This window comes from Phocoena phocoena, chromosome 13 (assembly GCF_963924675.1).
Source record: "Phocoena phocoena chromosome 13, mPhoPho1.1, whole genome shotgun sequence".
NCBI lineage: Eukaryota > Metazoa > Chordata > Mammalia > Artiodactyla > Phocoenidae > Phocoena > Phocoena phocoena.
The window spans coordinates 7,952,513-7,971,314 of NC_089231.1; the positions used below are offsets into that span (position 1 = coordinate 7,952,513).

The window sequence follows — 18,802 nt, forward strand, 5'->3', positions numbered from 1 at the left end:
CATATTTTTTAGTAATTTTAACTTATTTATTTATCTAAAGTTAATTTAAATAATTGTCTACTGAAGTGTGTAAGAAAAACCTTGATGTGTAAGGTATTTTAATGTAAAAAATGCCATTCCCCAAATTTCAATTGAAAAGGAAAGCTTTTTGAGTTCACATGAAAAAAAATGTAGCTTGGATATTATTATCTAAGTTGTGACAAATGCCATAAATAATTAAACGAAAGTGCTACAGAATGATAAAAATCCTCAAAATAATAATCACAATTATAATATGATAAACTAGCAGGAATACAAAACATAGACATCTACTTAATTTTTTTATAGTTGTTCAACTATCGCTTCAGGATAAATAAATTTGAATTTCCAACAAAGAACTCGAAGACAGTGTAGGAGTAATAAAACTTATCCTAATCATTCATGACCTACAACCAGTCTAATGAATTGCCTTATCAAGCCTTTCTATTGATATAGTGGTGATGAACCCAGGAAGAGTGAGGAACATCTAAAAAATTGGAAGAAACCCTTAAATGTACAAGGGCCTATTTATTTAGAGGCCATGTGGTATTTCTCGCTCCCACCATGCCTAACTGGGAGATGACACGGAGTCAAGGAAACATTCCTGGATTAGAAGCCTGGAATGAGGCAAAACTATTCCTCACCATTTTCTTTGCCTTTGAATAAATTACAATACCCACGGGTTTTGGTTTTCTCCTGAGCAGAACATAAAGCGGAAATTTTCTTCTACGTGATTGCTTTCAGAGCTAGCTAGCATTCCATCTATTTAGAAAATGTGTCCAACATCTCATGATACTTCCCCGAGAAGTATCTATGAACTATCCCATGCCTCACCTAGTTGTAATAATTGTAGAAATGATACAACAAAGATTTACATTCTCGAGTAAAAAAGGAAGCATTTGTGGTCGTTTCAGAGAAGAAAAGTGGGTGAATCTTTTGAATACATTGATAGAGAATTAACATGTGAGGCTGTTGACCTCTTATTTAGTCCCCAGCCAGTGTCACAGCTAATACATCGTGTTGAAACTCAAATGAGGTTGACCATACGAAACTGATGCTCATGTCAGTGAAGAGACATTTAACCATGGGTGTTTTGTGATGATACATTCTTTTGTGTGCAATAAGTTTCACTAAACTGAAGGAAGCATACTTGATATGTGTTGTCTTTCTGTGGTAACTTCAAAACCTGATACAACCTATGTCTTCTTTCAATTGCATACTTAGTATGAGGTGAAACTAGTAAAGAAGGCCATGTCTGTGACATAGAACTGAGGTCAGAATATGAAGACAGCAGAGTCCCAGTGTAACACTGGACACTTCATTGGATTTTTTGTAATTTTATCTAAACTGTTGCCCTAATGACTAGTCCCCCTCCTCTTGCTCTACCCCCTCCATGGGAAATTGCACTCCATACATTTCATAGGCTAGAAGTTCATTTGTGTGGTGTATCACCTACTATAATTATTAACACATGTCTAGTGGCAAAGTTCTATCTATTTTGAGAAGGCCAAGTTTCTGGGATTATAAAGTATAGTTAATGATTGATAAAGCAGTTTGAAATTGCAAGGTATTGACAGACATGATAGATTTGGAGAAAATGTGTAATTTTCACTTTGAGCAGTTTTTAGTATAATGTTTGCTATAAAACACAAAGTGTTAAAGGCCTAAGCTCAGCCCCACTGAGTGTATACTGCCCATTTATTGTGCTGTATGTATTGTAAAAATCAAATCTGGACTACAGTGTTTTTACAAGAATATAATTTTCTTAGCTTGTTTTCACTGTAGCATTAATGGTCCATTTTAGTAAGTGGCTCAAATAATCAAGGGAGTAGTGTAATCATGCTTTTTTACAGAGTTTTCTGAGATATTGGCCAAAGAATGAGGGGCAGACATCAATTTTTATGATGTTTTTAATATCTACTATAAAGATACCACATGCAATAAATTGGATTTATAGAAACTACTAACAGTGTAAAGTTATTTATCAGTCCACTGCTTCTATACTGGACAGAAAGAATAAGTGGTTAACCATTTTATAGGTGATAAATTATTTTCAAACATAATTGCCCAATGAAGACAGAGGAAAATTGTACAAGATACAAGGACTAAGTACTATAGTTACTACTTGTTGGAAAAGGTGAGGTTTACTTTTAATAAATACGTTTCACTTTATTTCACATGCTCTATCAAACTGCATCTTCCTTAATGTATAAGGAAATATATATTTCTTATTTCATTAAGTTCAAATTGTGGCAGTGGCCAAAACCTATTGATCCATAAATATTTATTGCATAAACAAATTAGTTCTGAGTGCTAATCATCATCATTGTTTGATGACTAAGAGAAAGAAGTGTTTTCATTTCCCTCCCACCAGAATAGTAAACAATTGGGTCAAAGTTATTTTGTACTTTTCTACATAAATATAATGTCACGTGTACAACAATTAATATTAGAACAAAAAATTGGGGACATAAAAAATAAATCCCTTCAGGTAGTCTTTCCATGAAATGTGTACGTCTTCCAGGCTTTCTCTGCTCTCAGAAGATCCTTTATGACTTGTGTCGGGTTCCTTGACCACTGCCTTCTTCCAACCTGATACGGAAACTGTGACCATCTTCGTCCGCCGGTCTAACTCTGGATGGAAAGCTGACTGAGTCAGTTTCAGAAGGAGCCGAAGGATGTCTTTGGTTCATAGCAGTCACTCCCTCACAATGAAAAAGTCACATGTATATTAAAGAAGAACACAATTTCTGAAGGGAGAAAAATGCTTGCAAAGCATAGAGGCATCTTCAGTCAAAAACCTACAAGCTCGAGTGAGTTGGATACACGCCTATGACCACTCTACTTACTCCACTGGTGCTGGCTTTATGACCTTCCAGCAGACCGGTTCAGTAAGTTTTCATCTTTGGTTTTTGCAGAATATTTATCTGCTTGTCACTGATTACAGCGTGCATTGCCTTATGCCGAGTATCTTAGGTTAATGTAAATTCTCCTATCTGGTCATTTAGCAATTTTGACTTAGCTGCAATTTTAAGTATAGTTAGAGGAGTATGCTAGAATAAATCTCCAAAAATTTATCATGAAATCTTTTACAGAATAATTCTCATTGTGATGAGATTGGGTTAAGGACATGGGAAGGAAATTTCTCTCTGACTCTTTTTTATGACATTATTTTCTGAATGAACCGGCCCAAGGTTATGCCTGATCTTTGGGACCCCCCCCTCAGTTACACTCACTGGTAATGATCACAAGCAAACAGTGTTCTGGAAACTACTTCATGCAGGAATCGTGTCTCCCACCAAACAGACACAAGAGCAGACTCGTCTAATTAGCAGAATCCCCCCGGACCCGCTGTCTGTGCTTCTGGCACATTAATAAAGCTGAGACATATACCAGGACCCCTGAGGATCTGTCCCCCTAAGTTCCATGTAGAAACTTGTGGTCTGTAAGCAACAACTCGACCGAGTGAGCCACAAGAGGCTTGCTTTGAGCGTGGCACCACTGGGAGCTGTGCTCAAATGGTCTCAGCTGGGAGTTGCTCTGGTGTGTTTCACTAGCGGCATTTCAAAAGCAAACGCCATGTGCTAAAGTAATTCAGAGGTGTTCAACCCTGAAGGCTGGGATTTCAGGGAAGGCTGTATCATCGCCAGGAACCAGTCATCCGCTATTCTGCTGTGTCAGCAACATTCACAGTGCAGAGCATTTGAGTAATTTTCTTTTTATCCCTGAAAGCTTAGGATAATTATTTTTCACAGCCACATTAACTCTTATGATTAGCATCTTGAGGGCATTTTCAGACTTATCTGAGATGTGGAAAATCTAGGCAGTTGATATAAGTGCAAATTTATCACGGAGGGACTGAATACCTCTTTTACCACTAGTAACTCTCCACAATGAATTGTGACTCTGCATTCAAGCTATGGACATGGATGAAAAAAAAGCCTTATCACAGATCAGCAAAAAAGGTACCCTTTCAACAGACTAACTTTGAAAGCTTAAAAAAATTTTGATATTGAAAAAAAAATCAGGTTTTCATCTTACATGACCTGGGCTTGCTGTTCTTTAAATCCACCTTTGGAGTATTTATGAGCTGACCATCTTAGGCACGTGGCATCAGATAATTCGGGCAGAATGATTTTTATTTTTACTTGAGTAAACTCCAAAACTAAGGGCAAAAATATCTATGTTGACCCAAATTAGCCAAACTTCCCCAGTTCACGTGGAAATCACCACGTCCCTTTAAATCTAGTAGGTTTGTCATTAGTCTCAGGAATGAAAAAAACTTTTTTTGGGGGGGGGTCTATTTTCTCTTATAATCCCAGCCAACCCATATCCAATAAAAGGAAAGTAAAGCCCAGCCAATTCTGGTTACACAGTAAATTACAAGCCCCTGATGGCTCTCTGGGAACAGCATCTGTGACACATAAAATGATACCTACAGTCCTGTCCCTATTGTTGGTCTCCTGACTGCAAAATGTCTGATTTCATTTAAAGTGTACTTTTATCTCTTTCTTAAACAGATTGTCATTTACAGTCCTTCTTTTCCTTGAGGTTAAATGAAAGCCAATCGAGGATCACACCCAATCTTCCCCACGTAGCTCAGAGGGGTCCAAAGGGAGAAACATCGTCACCAACAAGGGATTACTGAACAGAAAGACAGTGCAGTGACGTGACGTGCAGGACAGCCAGACTGGTTCCTTCGCTTTCAAAGTTGTCCCCCTTTTCACATCGTCACCTATGTTTCTCACAGGAGCAGACATGACTACATAAATACTTTGCTAATAAGAAGCCTTTTTTTTTTTTACAGCACTATTTTAAAAATAGCTATTCAACATAACAACCTTAATTTTAATGCACCAAATAACAGTTTTAAACAATTTAAGTGAGCATATGCTGTCACTCTCAGCACACATTGATATATACTTGTTAGATATAGATGGATACAGCAATATCCATATCCATATTTGTCTACAGACACACACACAACACACACACACAGAGCACACACACAGAATAGAGCTACAAGGCCCTGCTTAAGAGTGTGTTCTAAATTTCGTGGGCGTGTTCCCTTGTCACTGGGCTTATTTATATGGAAAGTTGTGATGCCATTTGTAGAGCTTAGTGGATTTGTCCCTGTCGAAACCCTCCAAGCCACAGAACTTGTGGTGGGTCACCTTTCTGTCTAAGGACAGACCTCTCCTCAGGTGGGAGGACTGAGCCAGGAGGACAGGGGCAATACCTTCACCCAGGTATAGTCCAGCATGGGCGACTTCTCACCCTGCCCAGGCTTCTGCTACTGTCAGACTCAAAGGATTTTGTTTAAATGACTGTTCAGAAGATTTGGATTCTATTTTTGTAAAACATAGACTCCCCCGCAAGAAACTCAATAAATAAAGGACTTAGCCACAGAATCAAGGAAGCAGAACTCCAGTTTTTAACCTTCCACTGGGAGCGGGGATAGACCCGACCCATTTCAATGTTCCCTGCAATTGGTCCTCCGCGAGGCAGAGGGCGTGATGGCCCCCAGGCAGGTCCGGACAGACTGTCTCTCTGGTCTCAGCATCTCTCTGGGTGTCATTGGATGAGGCTGGAGCTGTAGCTGAAGCCGTAGCTGCTGGACCGGGACAAGGACGGCTGTGTCTCTTCGCTCTGCTCCGAGGCGTAGCTGGGAAACGTCTGTGCGCGTGACATCTTCGAGGACCCAAACCCGTGACCTGGAGAGACAAAAAGGAAGGAGAGCTGTACCAAGAAACTGACTCCGAAAAGCGCGAGGTGAGTAGGTAAAAATGGAGAAACGGCGCCTGGTTCCTTGGTGAGTTAAAAATGTATGCAGGGCTCAATAGTTTCCTTAGTGTGTCTTCTCAAAAATTCTGGATGCCAGAGAGCTAGGGATCTCAGACTTGTACTCTACTTCAACCTTTGGAACAAAAGCACAAAAAGCTTTTCCAAAAAAAAAAAAAAAAGCTGTTTTTGCCGGAGAGCCTGTAAGCGCTTTCTTTTCTTTGAGACTCACTTTTCAGCGTACAGAAGCAAATGACATACTTATAAAAACCTTTTGAGCAGGCAGACTACACTTTATCCTAACCCGTCGCCATCAATTATCAGGAAGAAGCTTTCACAATGATTGCGTTTCAGGCCCTGGCTTCGCCTGGCGGGTTTGTGAGTAACTGAGCCCGCTTCGTGATATGGTTAACCCAAACGATAAACCTTCATGGTTACTAAAATGGCCTCAAAGTTAAGTCTTATAGGAAATTTATTTCTGTGATTTTATAATTCAGATGCACCCCTGCGATGAGAAATTTGTTTAATGCAAAATCCAGAAATGATTACTGGAAAACTAGCAGAATGCTAACAACGTAGGGAGAAAGGATGCGTTCTAGGGCTTCAGGTGAACTTCCCAGGGGTCTCCCCATCCTTCTCAATCAGTCAGTAATTGTTCTTCACACGTGAGAATGATTATCTAATGGATGAGCTCAGTGGGGAGAGAAGAAAAACTAGATACAGTGTGTTCTGGCCTCTCGGAGCTATTTCACTCAAAGCAAGAGACTATTGAGTTTGGTTTATATGTTTTCTCGTCTCTGTGGTGAGGAATCCAGGGAAGATGATTAACACAGAAACATCAAACATCTCATCAGGCTCCTCAGGTGGGGCTGGCGTTTGCAAGGTCATGCACTAAGCCAGTTTTCATCGTCAGGTGTGTTTGGTGACTCGGAATCTGTCTGGGTCGAGTCTGAAGCTTGGGATCCAGGGAGGAAATGCAAATGCATTGGGCAATAAAAAGGTAATTAAAGTGGTAGAACCTCAGTGTTAAAAAGTCGTGAGAGCAAACTCTTGCTTTCGAGATAAAAATCATGTTAGTTTCACTGTTGGCCTGGTTCTCTTGTTAAGACTCAGCGGCAGGTCAGGGAGGAGAGGCCGTCCCGTCTGCTCCTGCGCTTCTGCCACCCAGCCTCCTGCTTCTGAGTTTCCAGACCTTTCTGCTCCCTTCCCTCCCTCTCCCAGGGTCCAGAAACCCCATTGCCTTTCCGTGCTCCTTCAGGCCTGAGGGGGGCAGGGCTGCCTTGCCGTTGCCATCTCTCACATCTCCTTACTGATTCAGTAATTGGACCGACAGCTGATTCAAGGGTCCAATTGAATTCCATCATCAAATTCTTATAAAATCTCAGCTAAGTGTGTCTTCTCTTTGCTATAGGACCCTGAGGAGGCAATGAGGAAGACGAAGCTGGGGGGTAGGCAGGAGGGTTCGGCCGTTAGAGGCGAGATCAGCTTGGGGACTTAGGAGTTAGAGCTCCGGGCACACGTGCTGCCCCTCTGGCGAACTCGTTGTAACTGATCTTGAGAGACTTACTTGGTCTCTGGGTTTCGCAGTTTCCTTATCTGCGCATTCTGGATGACAATAATGGTATAATATGGTGCTTTTGAGTATTAAATCAATGTGTATCAATTAAATTCATACATGTTAAATGCATCCCCACAGCAAGAGACAGATGCCATGAGGGACTCTCTCCAGCACGGCCATCCATAGGGGGCAGTCCATGAAGGCTTCCCTGAGGAGGTGGCCTTTTGACATGATGCTTATACGACAAGGTTGTGATACACTAATCCGATATGGGGAACATCACTTAAAATTTTAACAGTTTGCCTCCTTATCTCACCATTGACTTGCTGGATGATAGTTCAGTTCCCGTAAGAGGAGAGACTGGCGTTCATGAGTACAAACCAGTTGGAAATACTAATATTAAGACCATGTTCCTGGCCTGGGTTTTATCCTGTCATTTTAAAAAATGCTACAAATATCTGAAAGAGAGCAATGCGAGAGCACACCTTTAATTCACATTACTTGTGGTCTAAAGGCTAAGGTTTAAGTCGTGAATATGGAAGAGTCCTTGCCTATGCACACAGAATCTAGAATCTTGGGGGTAGAACTTCAATCATGCAACTAAAATTTGCCAAGCATCTACTAAAATAATTCAGGACTCCACAGGGAAGACAAAGTAATGAAAGCCATGGTTCGTGAGTTTCCAGAGTTCACAAGCTGCTTTGGGAATGGTCATCAGACAAGGATAGATAACAGTAAACATCAGATGAAGGGTCCGCACAGCCAGTGCTGTATGGGATCGGAGCAGGACGCCAGCGGAGCTTAGAACTGGTTACAGAACTGTACACTTCAACGATCACCAGAGACCTCTGCTCCACGGAGTGTGTACACACCACCACCAAAGACTCTGAAATTGCTGAGTCCAAAATCCAGCTCTACCATCCCTTTCTGAGCCTCATTTTTTTTGCATGGAAAGAACATACTTTCCTAAGGTATTTTGAGGGTTAAACAAAACAACATACAGGAAGACACCTGGGATGGTAGGTACCTAATAAACGTTAGTTTTTATCCCTTCTTTCTATGCTGAATGTGTCCACACTCTTGTCCATTTTCTTGTTCAGTGTCTATGCTTTGTGTACCCTCGCAGTACGCTGTTCTCACTGTGACAGGTTTGGAATATTATTTTCCTTCAAGGTCATCTTGAAGATTTCTTCATCTCCTCTACAAACAATTTCTAGTCTAATCGGAGATTAAATGATGTTTTTTCTTACCACAACCATTTCTTTACAGACAGTTCACAAATGATGCTGTTTCTGCTTATCACAAAAATAACATACCTCAATCAGAGCTGAACATATGAAGGCTTAATAAGTGCTGTTTGATTTTGGCAACAATGAGTATGAGAACAAAAGAGAGAAGTAATTAATCACTTTCTCAACATTTATTTGCATTGTGCCCTTAGGCACCGTTGATGAAAACAAAACAAAACAAATCAACTTTGTGGCTTAAATTAAAAACTTGCTGGACTAGACCTGTTCATTCCACTCAACAGAGACCCTATTTAAATCCTTCCTAAACTTTCCCCTCCGGACCATCCCCTGAAAGACAGACTCTGGGCATCTGGGTGATGCTGCAATTTAAAAGTCACAAATTTGTTCATAGCCATCAGTCTATCTTAAAAGTCCTTTTGAATTTTCATTTCTACTCCATTGTATATTCATGTCTGTTTTAATAGAAAATAATATTTTCTACCCATATATTCGGGTAACATGGGAGAGAAACATATCATATTTACCTGGTGGTTTGAAGTATACTCTGAAATGACACTTCATACCATCCCCTACCCCCTTCCCTCCATGGCAAGTATATGAGCCCCAGATGGAGAAACATGGGTCCACTCCAAAAGGAAGGACATACATTGGACACAGAGGCATTTAAGACATTTGTTTATTCTAACAAAATTACATGACTTCTCCTGGAAACTGAAGAGTACCACGTGACAAGAAAGGTGAAGTGACTCTAGCCATAGAAGGAAAACTTCCTGTCGCATCATGAAAGATTCAAACAGGAATAAACTAGATGGAACACAATGCAGTAGAAAATAACTACCAAGTCGGGATGCAGGACTAGAGATTCACATCACACCTAGGAGCAAAAGTGAGGAATGGCAGGCTCTTGCAGATATCTTCTCTTTCCTGAGGGATGAAGCAGTACTTTACTGCCTGGTACAGTTACCACTGCTCATCCTCTTTCTGCCAGCTTCTAGTTTTCCATACTTACTAACACCAATTTTATTCTTTACATAAAATATAAAGGAACTTGTTTTGGAAGGAAGTCAGAAGATTCCCAAAGCATAAAACTTGTGGTCATTAATTTGTAAGAGGCGATGCCCCAGTAATGCTACGTGCTGACGTGAATTTGTGTGTTTTATTAGTTTGTTAGAATCTGGGGGGCAGGAAAGAGTGTCGTCCCTTTAAATAATAAAACAAACAAAACAAAGCAGGAAGAAACCCCAAGTAGAACAGTTGCCTCCTGAGGAAGGGAGCAGCCTGGACCAAGGCATCAGCAATAGTCAGGACTAGGTGGACACAGCGGGGATGCTGATTCCCGAGGCTAGAAACCCCTTGTTCGGAGAGGGCAGATGGCAGATCAGGCCCGGATACTGGAGGAGGGAATGGAAGAATAAGTTGGGGTGCAAAGCAGAGGGCTTAAGGGCTCTCACTGCAGTGAATCTGGGGCCAGCAGGTTTTTATGGGATGTTTAAAACTTGTATGTTTACCTTGCAGCCAGGTAAAAGGTGAAACCAGACAGGAGGTGGAGGCAACAAGGGCCATCTCCAGTCTCTTAGTAAAAACCTACCATGTATTAGTCACGCTTGGAAATGCTCAGGACCTGTAGTCAGTGGCTCTTCTATAAGCTGCATTTGCATTTTCCTCAGTTCTAATTACAGTTCAAAGCGGACTATGTTTTGGTCGATCTTTGTGCTCTCCTAGGGGTGTGCTCCAGAAATGCCTGTGGGGATTCCAGGGTCCCAGGAGCTCCATGACCCTTGAATAGATTTGCTGGGGGGAATTGAGGCTTGGTCAGTACATGTGAACCACCGGGGAATGAAGACCATGGGTTTCAAAGCAGACAGAAAGTGATTTGGAAATGAAAAGCCATGATGGAATAACTACTGTTCGTTGAGCACATATTTCTATGCTAACTACCTTAGAAATATTATTTTAAAAAATCCTCATATCAATTCTTTAAGACTGGGTAGCTTAAACAACAGATATGTATTTTCTCATAGTCCCAGAGGCCAGTCTGAGGTCAAGGTGCTGGCAGAACTCTCTCCTGGGCTGGCAGGGGGTCCTCACTGGTGCATTTCTCTGTGTGGACTTTCCTGGGGTCTCTTCCTCTTATAAGGACACTAATCCTGTTAGATCTGGGTCCAACCCATAGGATATTATTTAACCTTAATTGCCTCCTTAAAGGCCTGATTTCCAATACAGTTATATTTGGAGTTAGGGCTCCAGCCTGTGAACTTTGGGGGACACAGTTCAGTCCGTAGTCCATTCATTTTATAATAACTAAAATTAATCAGGAGACATTAATCTGAGAAAATGTAGGTGACACCTTTTCTTTTGTTAGGGATTATTATTTTCTTGACCTTTTCTCTGGGAGGTATTTGTACTTGCTAGTGAAATTACGTAATTTGGCTTAAGATTACATAAAATGGTTAAACATGACATGTAATTTTTCATCCTTCAAATTGTCAAAAAAGAAAAATTTTAATGGTTGTTTTATGCCACTGTTTCTGATATAAACTCAATGTGCATTGCACTAGCTTACATTCCCACTTGGAGGGTATAAGAGTACTTTGTATCTTAACATTAGATGATCTGGATATTAATTAGACTAAAAATGTTGCCAGGTTGAAGGATGAAGAATTGCATCTTATTGTTCAATTTCCTTTTGCTACATAAAGTATTTAAATTTTGTAGTCAAGTGTTGGTGTTCTGATTTTGTGTCTTGAAATAAGTCTGTCTTCATCACAAGATTATTAAAATATTTTCTTATAAGTTCTTTTTATATTTTCATAAATTTCTTTTGCTATCTTCAGCTTTTTAATTTATTGGGAATCTCTCTTGGTTCATGCCCTAAGTTAAGGATCCTGTATTGTGTGATGGTTAATTGTGCTGGCTCTGAAGGAGGACGACTTGTGTTTGAGTTCCCACTCTGTCCCTTTACTGTTCTGTCCTTCGAGTTCCTCAAGTGTAAAATGGCAATTATAATAGTTTCTACCAATAGGATCATGTGTTCAAAGAGTTATTTCATAATAGCACAGTCTAATGGTGTATTACATTAGTGTTTATACAATACAATATTAACACTAAGAGCAGGGGTACTGTATCATGGTATATGCACACGAGCGTGCGAGCACTACACACACACAGCCCACTAGTTCATTTAATCTTCACAACCTGCTACTGAAGTAGAAACAAAGCATTTGCAATAGTGCCTGGCATTGATCCTTTGTTATGAGGTTCAAAATGATGTGTCATGGTGTTAGTATTTTTCCAAATACTTTATGAGATTTTATTTTTCAATCAGGGAACCAAGGTGTCTCATTTCTGGGAAATACTTCTGGATTATTATTATAATTTTTGTTAATTATTTCCCTTCCACCATTTTGCTCTGCTCTCTTTCTCCCACTTCTGTTCTCTTTCTCTAACCATCTATTATTTATATGTTCCAGTGCTGTTCTGATCTTATAATTTTCCAATCTTTTTTATTTTCACTCTTTTTTGCTGCTTTATTTTGTGGGAGATTTGAGGTTTGCTTAACCTTCTCTTCCAAACTTACTAAATTATAAAAAAGATTTTACTGTTCTAATTTTAATTTGCAAAAGCTTTCTTTTCCCTTTTCCTTTCCCTCTCTTGTTCTCCTTTCTTTAATATACATTCATACATTTATTGTTATTAATAATGGCACTTTCACCCCTAAAACTATGGACCTTTTTTGCTTGTTTCATAAGTGGACATCTAAGTATCCTTTACTCATATCTTTAAAAATTAGAAATGTTTGAATGGGAAAATGCGTATTATTTAATTCTGTGTAGTACCCAGCCTCCAGTTATAAAGAGCCTGGTGGGTTAGCAGCTGCATTCTAATACTGAAAAATATCGAACACAATATAGTTTATAATACTTTAATTTGTTTTAAAGATGGTTTAATTTGATTCATACAGAATTACATTTTTAATACCCATTTCATAAATTCTCTGGACTAAAAATAGCCTTCTATCTATTATTCTGGTTGATGTAGCATTCATTTTTTCCTGTTGCTTGCATTTCATTTCTCATGTATTTTAATTACCTATTGGGATATTAATTTACTACAACTGTGATATTAATTTTCTATAACTGATCTCTTCACAAAACTTAGCTGAACCCTTCGCTGTTAGCAGAATGCATTTGAATAGTTGTGGAAGGTATAAGCAATCTGTGGCAGCTACTAAAATGGTAAACATTAACATGGGATAATCTAAGTTGAAACTGAGTAGAGAACACATGGAATAAAAATTCATCAGTGTTGCTCAACAAGAGGAATGGGAAAATATAAAAATTCAGTTTTTTGAGGAATGGGAAAATCTCATAAAATAAAAATTCAGTTTTTTGTTTAGTTTTTGAGCTATAAATTTTTCATTGCAATTTTCAAGGGTTTAGGTATAAAATTTGGAATATAATGTTAATAAAAATAAGTTATATATTGATACATCTTTGTTCCCACTTATGAATATATTATATATAGAAAGTTTTAGCAATCAAGGAACTATTCAGGATCGTGAAGTAGGGTGTGCCCAGTTCAGGTTGAGATCTCCAGAACTATAATCTGAGGTATTTTAACAAGTTTACTGAAAAGTCACGTTAATCTCCTGCAAATCAATAACAAGAATACTTTCCAGCTGATCGTCCTCAAGATGGTATCTTAGGGAGAAAGTGGAAATTTTTATTTGATATAATTCTTTTCTAAAGATTTTAAACGAATGCATAGAAACACTTTTCCAAGAGCATGGGATTTCCCTACGTAATGTATAGTTAGAGATTTGAGTTACGACAGAAATGTTCTAGAAAAAATATTGAACGTCACATAAGTTTACATAGGAGGAAGTTTGTAAAAAAGACTAAATATGAGGAAGATTGACAAAATTATTGAAAATTTACTGTCAGGTTTTCATAGAACGTAGCACAGTTTTATTCTGCGGTAGATACAAGGTCAAGCTTGCGTTTAGTCTGAGGACCTCTGAAATGAGTTTAAGTGTCCAAAAATCTGCTCAGCACGCGACACGTCTGATTTCATCTCATTCTCTGTAGAACTTTATCTAGAATTTTTCCCTCTAGTAATGACTAGGTTGATTTTTCAGAGATCTGGGAAACATTCTGATAATCACAAACAAAGTTTTGTCTTAGATTTGTAAATATTTTGTCTTCTTAGATTTGTAAATATTTTGTTTGTCAGTATAAGACCAGAGTGCCCAAATGGTCATGGCTTTCAGACTCTGTGTCTCACCATCAGGAATTAGGCCCTCGTGATGCTAACGATGAGAGAGAAAATTCCAGATGGTGAGTCGCAGCAGATGAGATATGGACGTGGGGAGGGGACACACCCTGGAGAGTCCGTTATATCTTATGAAGCCAATTGGATACTTTTTTAATGGATGATAGAAAACTTTTGAATGATTTAAAGATGAGTGATTGGATCGGATTTGCGGTTCAAAAGCTCGCTCATTCAGTGAGACGACAGAGGAGCTGTAATCAATCTTTTCCCACCATCACACATCTGATAGATTAAATTTAGCCCCAGATAGAACAATTTCTCACAGAAGGCAGTGCAAAGAGAAAAAGAAGCCTCTGGTTTTCTGTGCATTTCCTAGGGTTCACTTATAATTCTTCCTGATTTTCTCCAACTCATCCGCATTCTTCCAGGTCCAGTGGGAGCGTTGGAAACTGCCGGTACCGACCTAGAGAAGAATTAGGCCAGAATGGTTGGGTGTGGTGAGGAGTTGAGGACATTCATTGTCATTGAGAAAGACCTACAAATATTTCTTACTATAGTTAAATTCAATACTCTGCGTTCTCATTATACAATCAATAAACTGCAGTAATTTCAGAACCTGGAAATCTGAAGCCTAGATAGTTTCTGGCTAGTAGCACTTCCTGGAAAGTCGAGATTGCAGTGTCTGTATTGGTATTGAAAATATCCAGATAAATAAATAGGAGGTCTGAGATTCGTGAAAATGGAGTCCAGGAGTATAGGACAAAGGACGTGTTCTGTGGACATTTCTTCTGTTTTATGAGAAACTGCTGCGAAAAATCCAAATTACTTTTCTAGGCAGGTTGAGGAATCCTTATTGGGCATTTTATCACCGTTGTACCCAGAGACAGCAGTGAAAATCATTTTAACCCCTGGTTAGCTTTTAATTTTTAATTAGTTATCTTTATTTTATTTTTACTCTGTGAGAGATTGAAATATATTTTCATCAGTTATTGTTTAATATTGAGTACTAATGTCTAAAGGCTAGAAAATGTTTGTAGAATTATTGCCATTTTACAACGTCACGTTACCTGTAATGATTTCACTGAAAACAGGCCAGGACAGGGAAGGGTTGAGAGCACAGGCTCTAAGGCGTGTCCTAGCCTCACCAGGTGACCTTGGGTGGGATGCAATCATACATCAAGTATCCGAGTGCTTGACTCATGGTATTAGCGGTCATTAATACTGAGCAGTAACAGTGTACCAGGAAGTGTCAGATGTTTCACTTATGTTGATTTACTTAATCCACCTGGCAGCCCTATAGGATCAGTCCCCTTACACTCTCTCTCCTGGGTGCGCAGACTCCAGTGTTGGAATCCAGGCTGCTGCCTTGAAACTCTTCACTCACCCCAGAAGGTTAAGGCTACCCCGCGGTCAGCACAACAGAGAAAAGGGCATGATTTGGCAAACAAAATCATATTTTAGAGGCAAGGGAGCAAGCAGGCCTCATAACTTTTTTTTCTTTTAATTCCCTCAGTTATATTGATTTTCAGAAGAGCACAGGATAATCTGAATTAACTTTATTTCATGTTACTTGACTGTGAGAACATGGATATTCACTGTTTTTTTCCAAGAGTCTTTATTTCTTTATATGTTTTACTTTGATTTTATAATTGTGAAAGTCAGAAATGTTAGTTTCTATCGCTTATTTTTTTAAATATTTAACAATCACTTAATAGAATAAAAGGCTAAATCTTAGGAAGTTGTGGTCAGTAATCCATCTGGATTGTTCTTGGATTATGTCCATGACAGTGAGTTGGCCAGTGTTACCAAATTCACTCAATTTCACTACTGCTGTAGCGTGTAATATTTTTATGGAAACCGTTTATGTTTACATAATTAATAACATTGACTCAAATTGGTAAATCATATAAAAATTAACATTTCCTAATTAACTAAGTCAAAGACAGAAAAGCTTTATGTTTCCTTGAGTCTTTATGCCTCTACATAAGTCTCTAATTCTATCAAATTTTAAAAATTTCTAGTACTGGGAAATTTGGCCAGCTCTCTAAGGAAACATATTAGTTTATATTCTTTCCTACACTATATATAAAAATAAATTACAAAGACCTTGAAAAGCCAGTGAAAAAATAAGCATTAAAAACCACTAGAAAGAAATCTAGGAAAGTAGTTCGAATTGGGAGATAGGTATGAAAGCAGCTGAAGTTAAAATAAAGGGTCATTTGTCAGTTTTTGACACCAAGTCGAAAAGAATCAAATTCTGGGTTTTAACTCCTCTAAAGCTGGACAACATTCAGTCCTGTGGAGCCTCAATTTTAATATGACCCTGTCAGGAAAGTGTTTATTAGCTACCGTTTACATGTTAGAGAACATTTCAGCCTGGATTAATTCACTGAGGGGTCATGACAGTGGTGGTGAGTGGGCTTGAAGTGGTCAGAAAACTATTTTTGTTAAAAATTTTAAAGGAAATTATATTTTTACTTAAGTCTGCCCAATGTGAGTACATTTTCTACGTGCTTTGGTTGGATGTATCATATATATAGACATATGAATACACACATATATACACACACATGCATATGTATATACACACATACGTATACATATATTTCAGGCTGGTAGTACTATCATCTAATGATTACAACTTTTGATCTTCAGTCATATGTATTTTACTTAAAACATTTTTTTTTTGGTAGACAAGTCGTTCCAAACATAAATCCAATGAAATGATAATGAAAGAATCTCTCAGTGAAGATGAGTGTAACAACTAAGACAAAGAACAGGCATCTCTCAGGAGCTAGAAGTTCGGAATTCTAGAGAAAGGACCAGGAGGGCGCTGAGAAAGGAGAGCATTTTTGCTTGACCTGAGAATTTGGTACCAGTATTATATGAATTCGGCCATAGCAAATAGGCCCTCCTGTTCCTTTCAATCAGGAGATTAGAAATGTAATTCTCAGAAAGAAAATTGGAGAAGTTTAGCTGCGTAAGAAATGTATTCCTCTCAGTTGTGAAAGAAGTGCCTGGTAGACCAGAGATGGGACCTTGAGAACTGCTGATTCTGCCAGACTCGCAGACTTTACTAGCCTTAAGCCTTGAGCAGAGTTATAATACAGATAATTTAAATGGTTTCAGCAGGTTTAGAAACAAGACTGAGACGGCAAAATACTACACACCTTTTAGAAACTTTGTAGTGAAATTGGGGAACACAGGAAAGTTAAAGAATATAATTCAGGGTGTGATAGACTTGAGTGACAGTCCTGACTGTAGCTGAAGCCTGAGGTTCCTCTTTATCTGTGAAATGAGAACAGTCCTAGGGACTCCACCTGAGCAGTGGAGATGAAGTGGGACAGTGTAACTAAACCAGTGCGGGGAGTAGATCCCAATACATTGTAGTAATGCCTTCGTTTTGCTTCCCTTTTATTTGAAATGGGTTTCTGGATATTGTTGAATTTACTAAATAACTAGGCTCTGATAAATTGAAGAAAGAATTTATTTCTAAAAATGGAGGAGGGAAAGGTGAGTTGTCTTGGGGTTCCCGTTTGGGAAAGCCCAGCAGCTGGAGATCTGACCGCTGCAATGTTCTCTGTCACCTACAGACAAAGAATGAGAGGCTTTTAAAATGGGGAAAACCTTTGTGCCTCTTCAACTTGGCATTCATCAATTAAACAGGAGAGCATGGCCAGAAAACAAAAACTTGTCCGTTACTGACAGGTGGTATTTCAACACTGAACCCACCATTCTTCCCTGCCCGATTTCCTGTCCTCCTGTACTTACTATTTCAGTGAATGGCACCCATCAACCCAGCCCAGGTCAGAGGACTGTGAGCCATCCTGGTCTCCGTGCTTTGCTGTCATCTCCCCTCCTGCCATCAGCCACTAAGTCCTGCAGTTTCTACCTCTTCAAAACCTCTTGAATCCACTTATTTTCTTCATGCTCCCTACCTCTGCCCTGAATCTCATCAGGCTTATGGCCATAGCCAGCCAGCTGGTCTTCCTGACCAGTGGTGTCCACCCCACTGCACACCTGTTCAGGGTAAATGCAAACTCTCCCGCATGGTACTTAAGTACTTAAGGTTCTCAGTGGTGGTGACAAGGGTATAATTTGTGGGTTCTTTACTCGACCCTCATGTACAAAATCCATCAGTTCCACTCTCCAGTAAAAAAATCCATGTAAAAACATTGCTTTGCTTACAAATACGGTTTCAAGACAAATCCTCCAGGGCTTCCTTTTAACCACATTGTTACCCTTAAACTCTTTCCTATATGTGTGTATAAATATATTGGAACCGCCCCTAAGGACTCTGACTTGAACTGTGCTCACTTCTCCAGCTCCAGCTTTTTCCAGCCTCCACCTCCACGTCTGCTTTCACGGCCTCTTTCTAAAGGACACACAGTTCCCAGCTAAAGAGGCTCCCTGACCCATGGCATGGGCTTCTTTCTCTGCTTGGAATGTCCACACTCACACTCCATTGTGCTCAGCTCTTTCAGGCTAATTCCTGTTTTTCTTGAAGAATCCATCTTGGAAGCCTGGCACCATCTCACCCAGCCTGAGTCTGCTGTGCTTTTTTTTCATTTTTATCTTGTTTATTTTCGGCGGCGTTGGGTGTTTGTTGCTGCACGCAGGCTTTCTCTAGTTGCGGCGAGCGGGGGCTACTCTTCGTTGTGGTGCGCGGGCTTCTCATTGTGGAGCACGGGCTCCAGGCGCGCGGGCTCAGTAGTTGTGGCTCACGGGCTCTAGAGCGCAGGCTCAGTGGTTGTGGTGCACGGGCTTAGTTGCTCCGCGGCACGTGGGATCTTCCTGGACTAGGGCTTGAACCCCTGTCGCCTGCATTGGCAGGCGGATTCTTAACCACTGTGCCACCAGGGAAGCCCCTGCTACACTTTCTTAGCACCTCCTATATACCTCTTGCTCATCTCTTAACGCGGCA

The 18,802-nt window shown here is 39.6% G+C and overlaps 1 protein-coding gene across 1 annotated transcript in view; it reads right to left on the reverse strand.

Moving 5' to 3' along the window:
• Positions 1-5,592: 5,592 nt before the first annotated feature.
• The window catches only part of DOK6 (docking protein 6), a 392,906-nt gene continuing 379,696 nt past the window's right edge, over positions 5,593-18,802 (reverse strand). The window contains exon 8 of the mRNA XM_065890010.1: positions 5,593-5,732. Within this exon, the coding sequence (XP_065746082.1) occupies positions 5,593-5,732 (140 nt within the window). The remainder of the gene's footprint in view (positions 5,733-18,802) is intronic.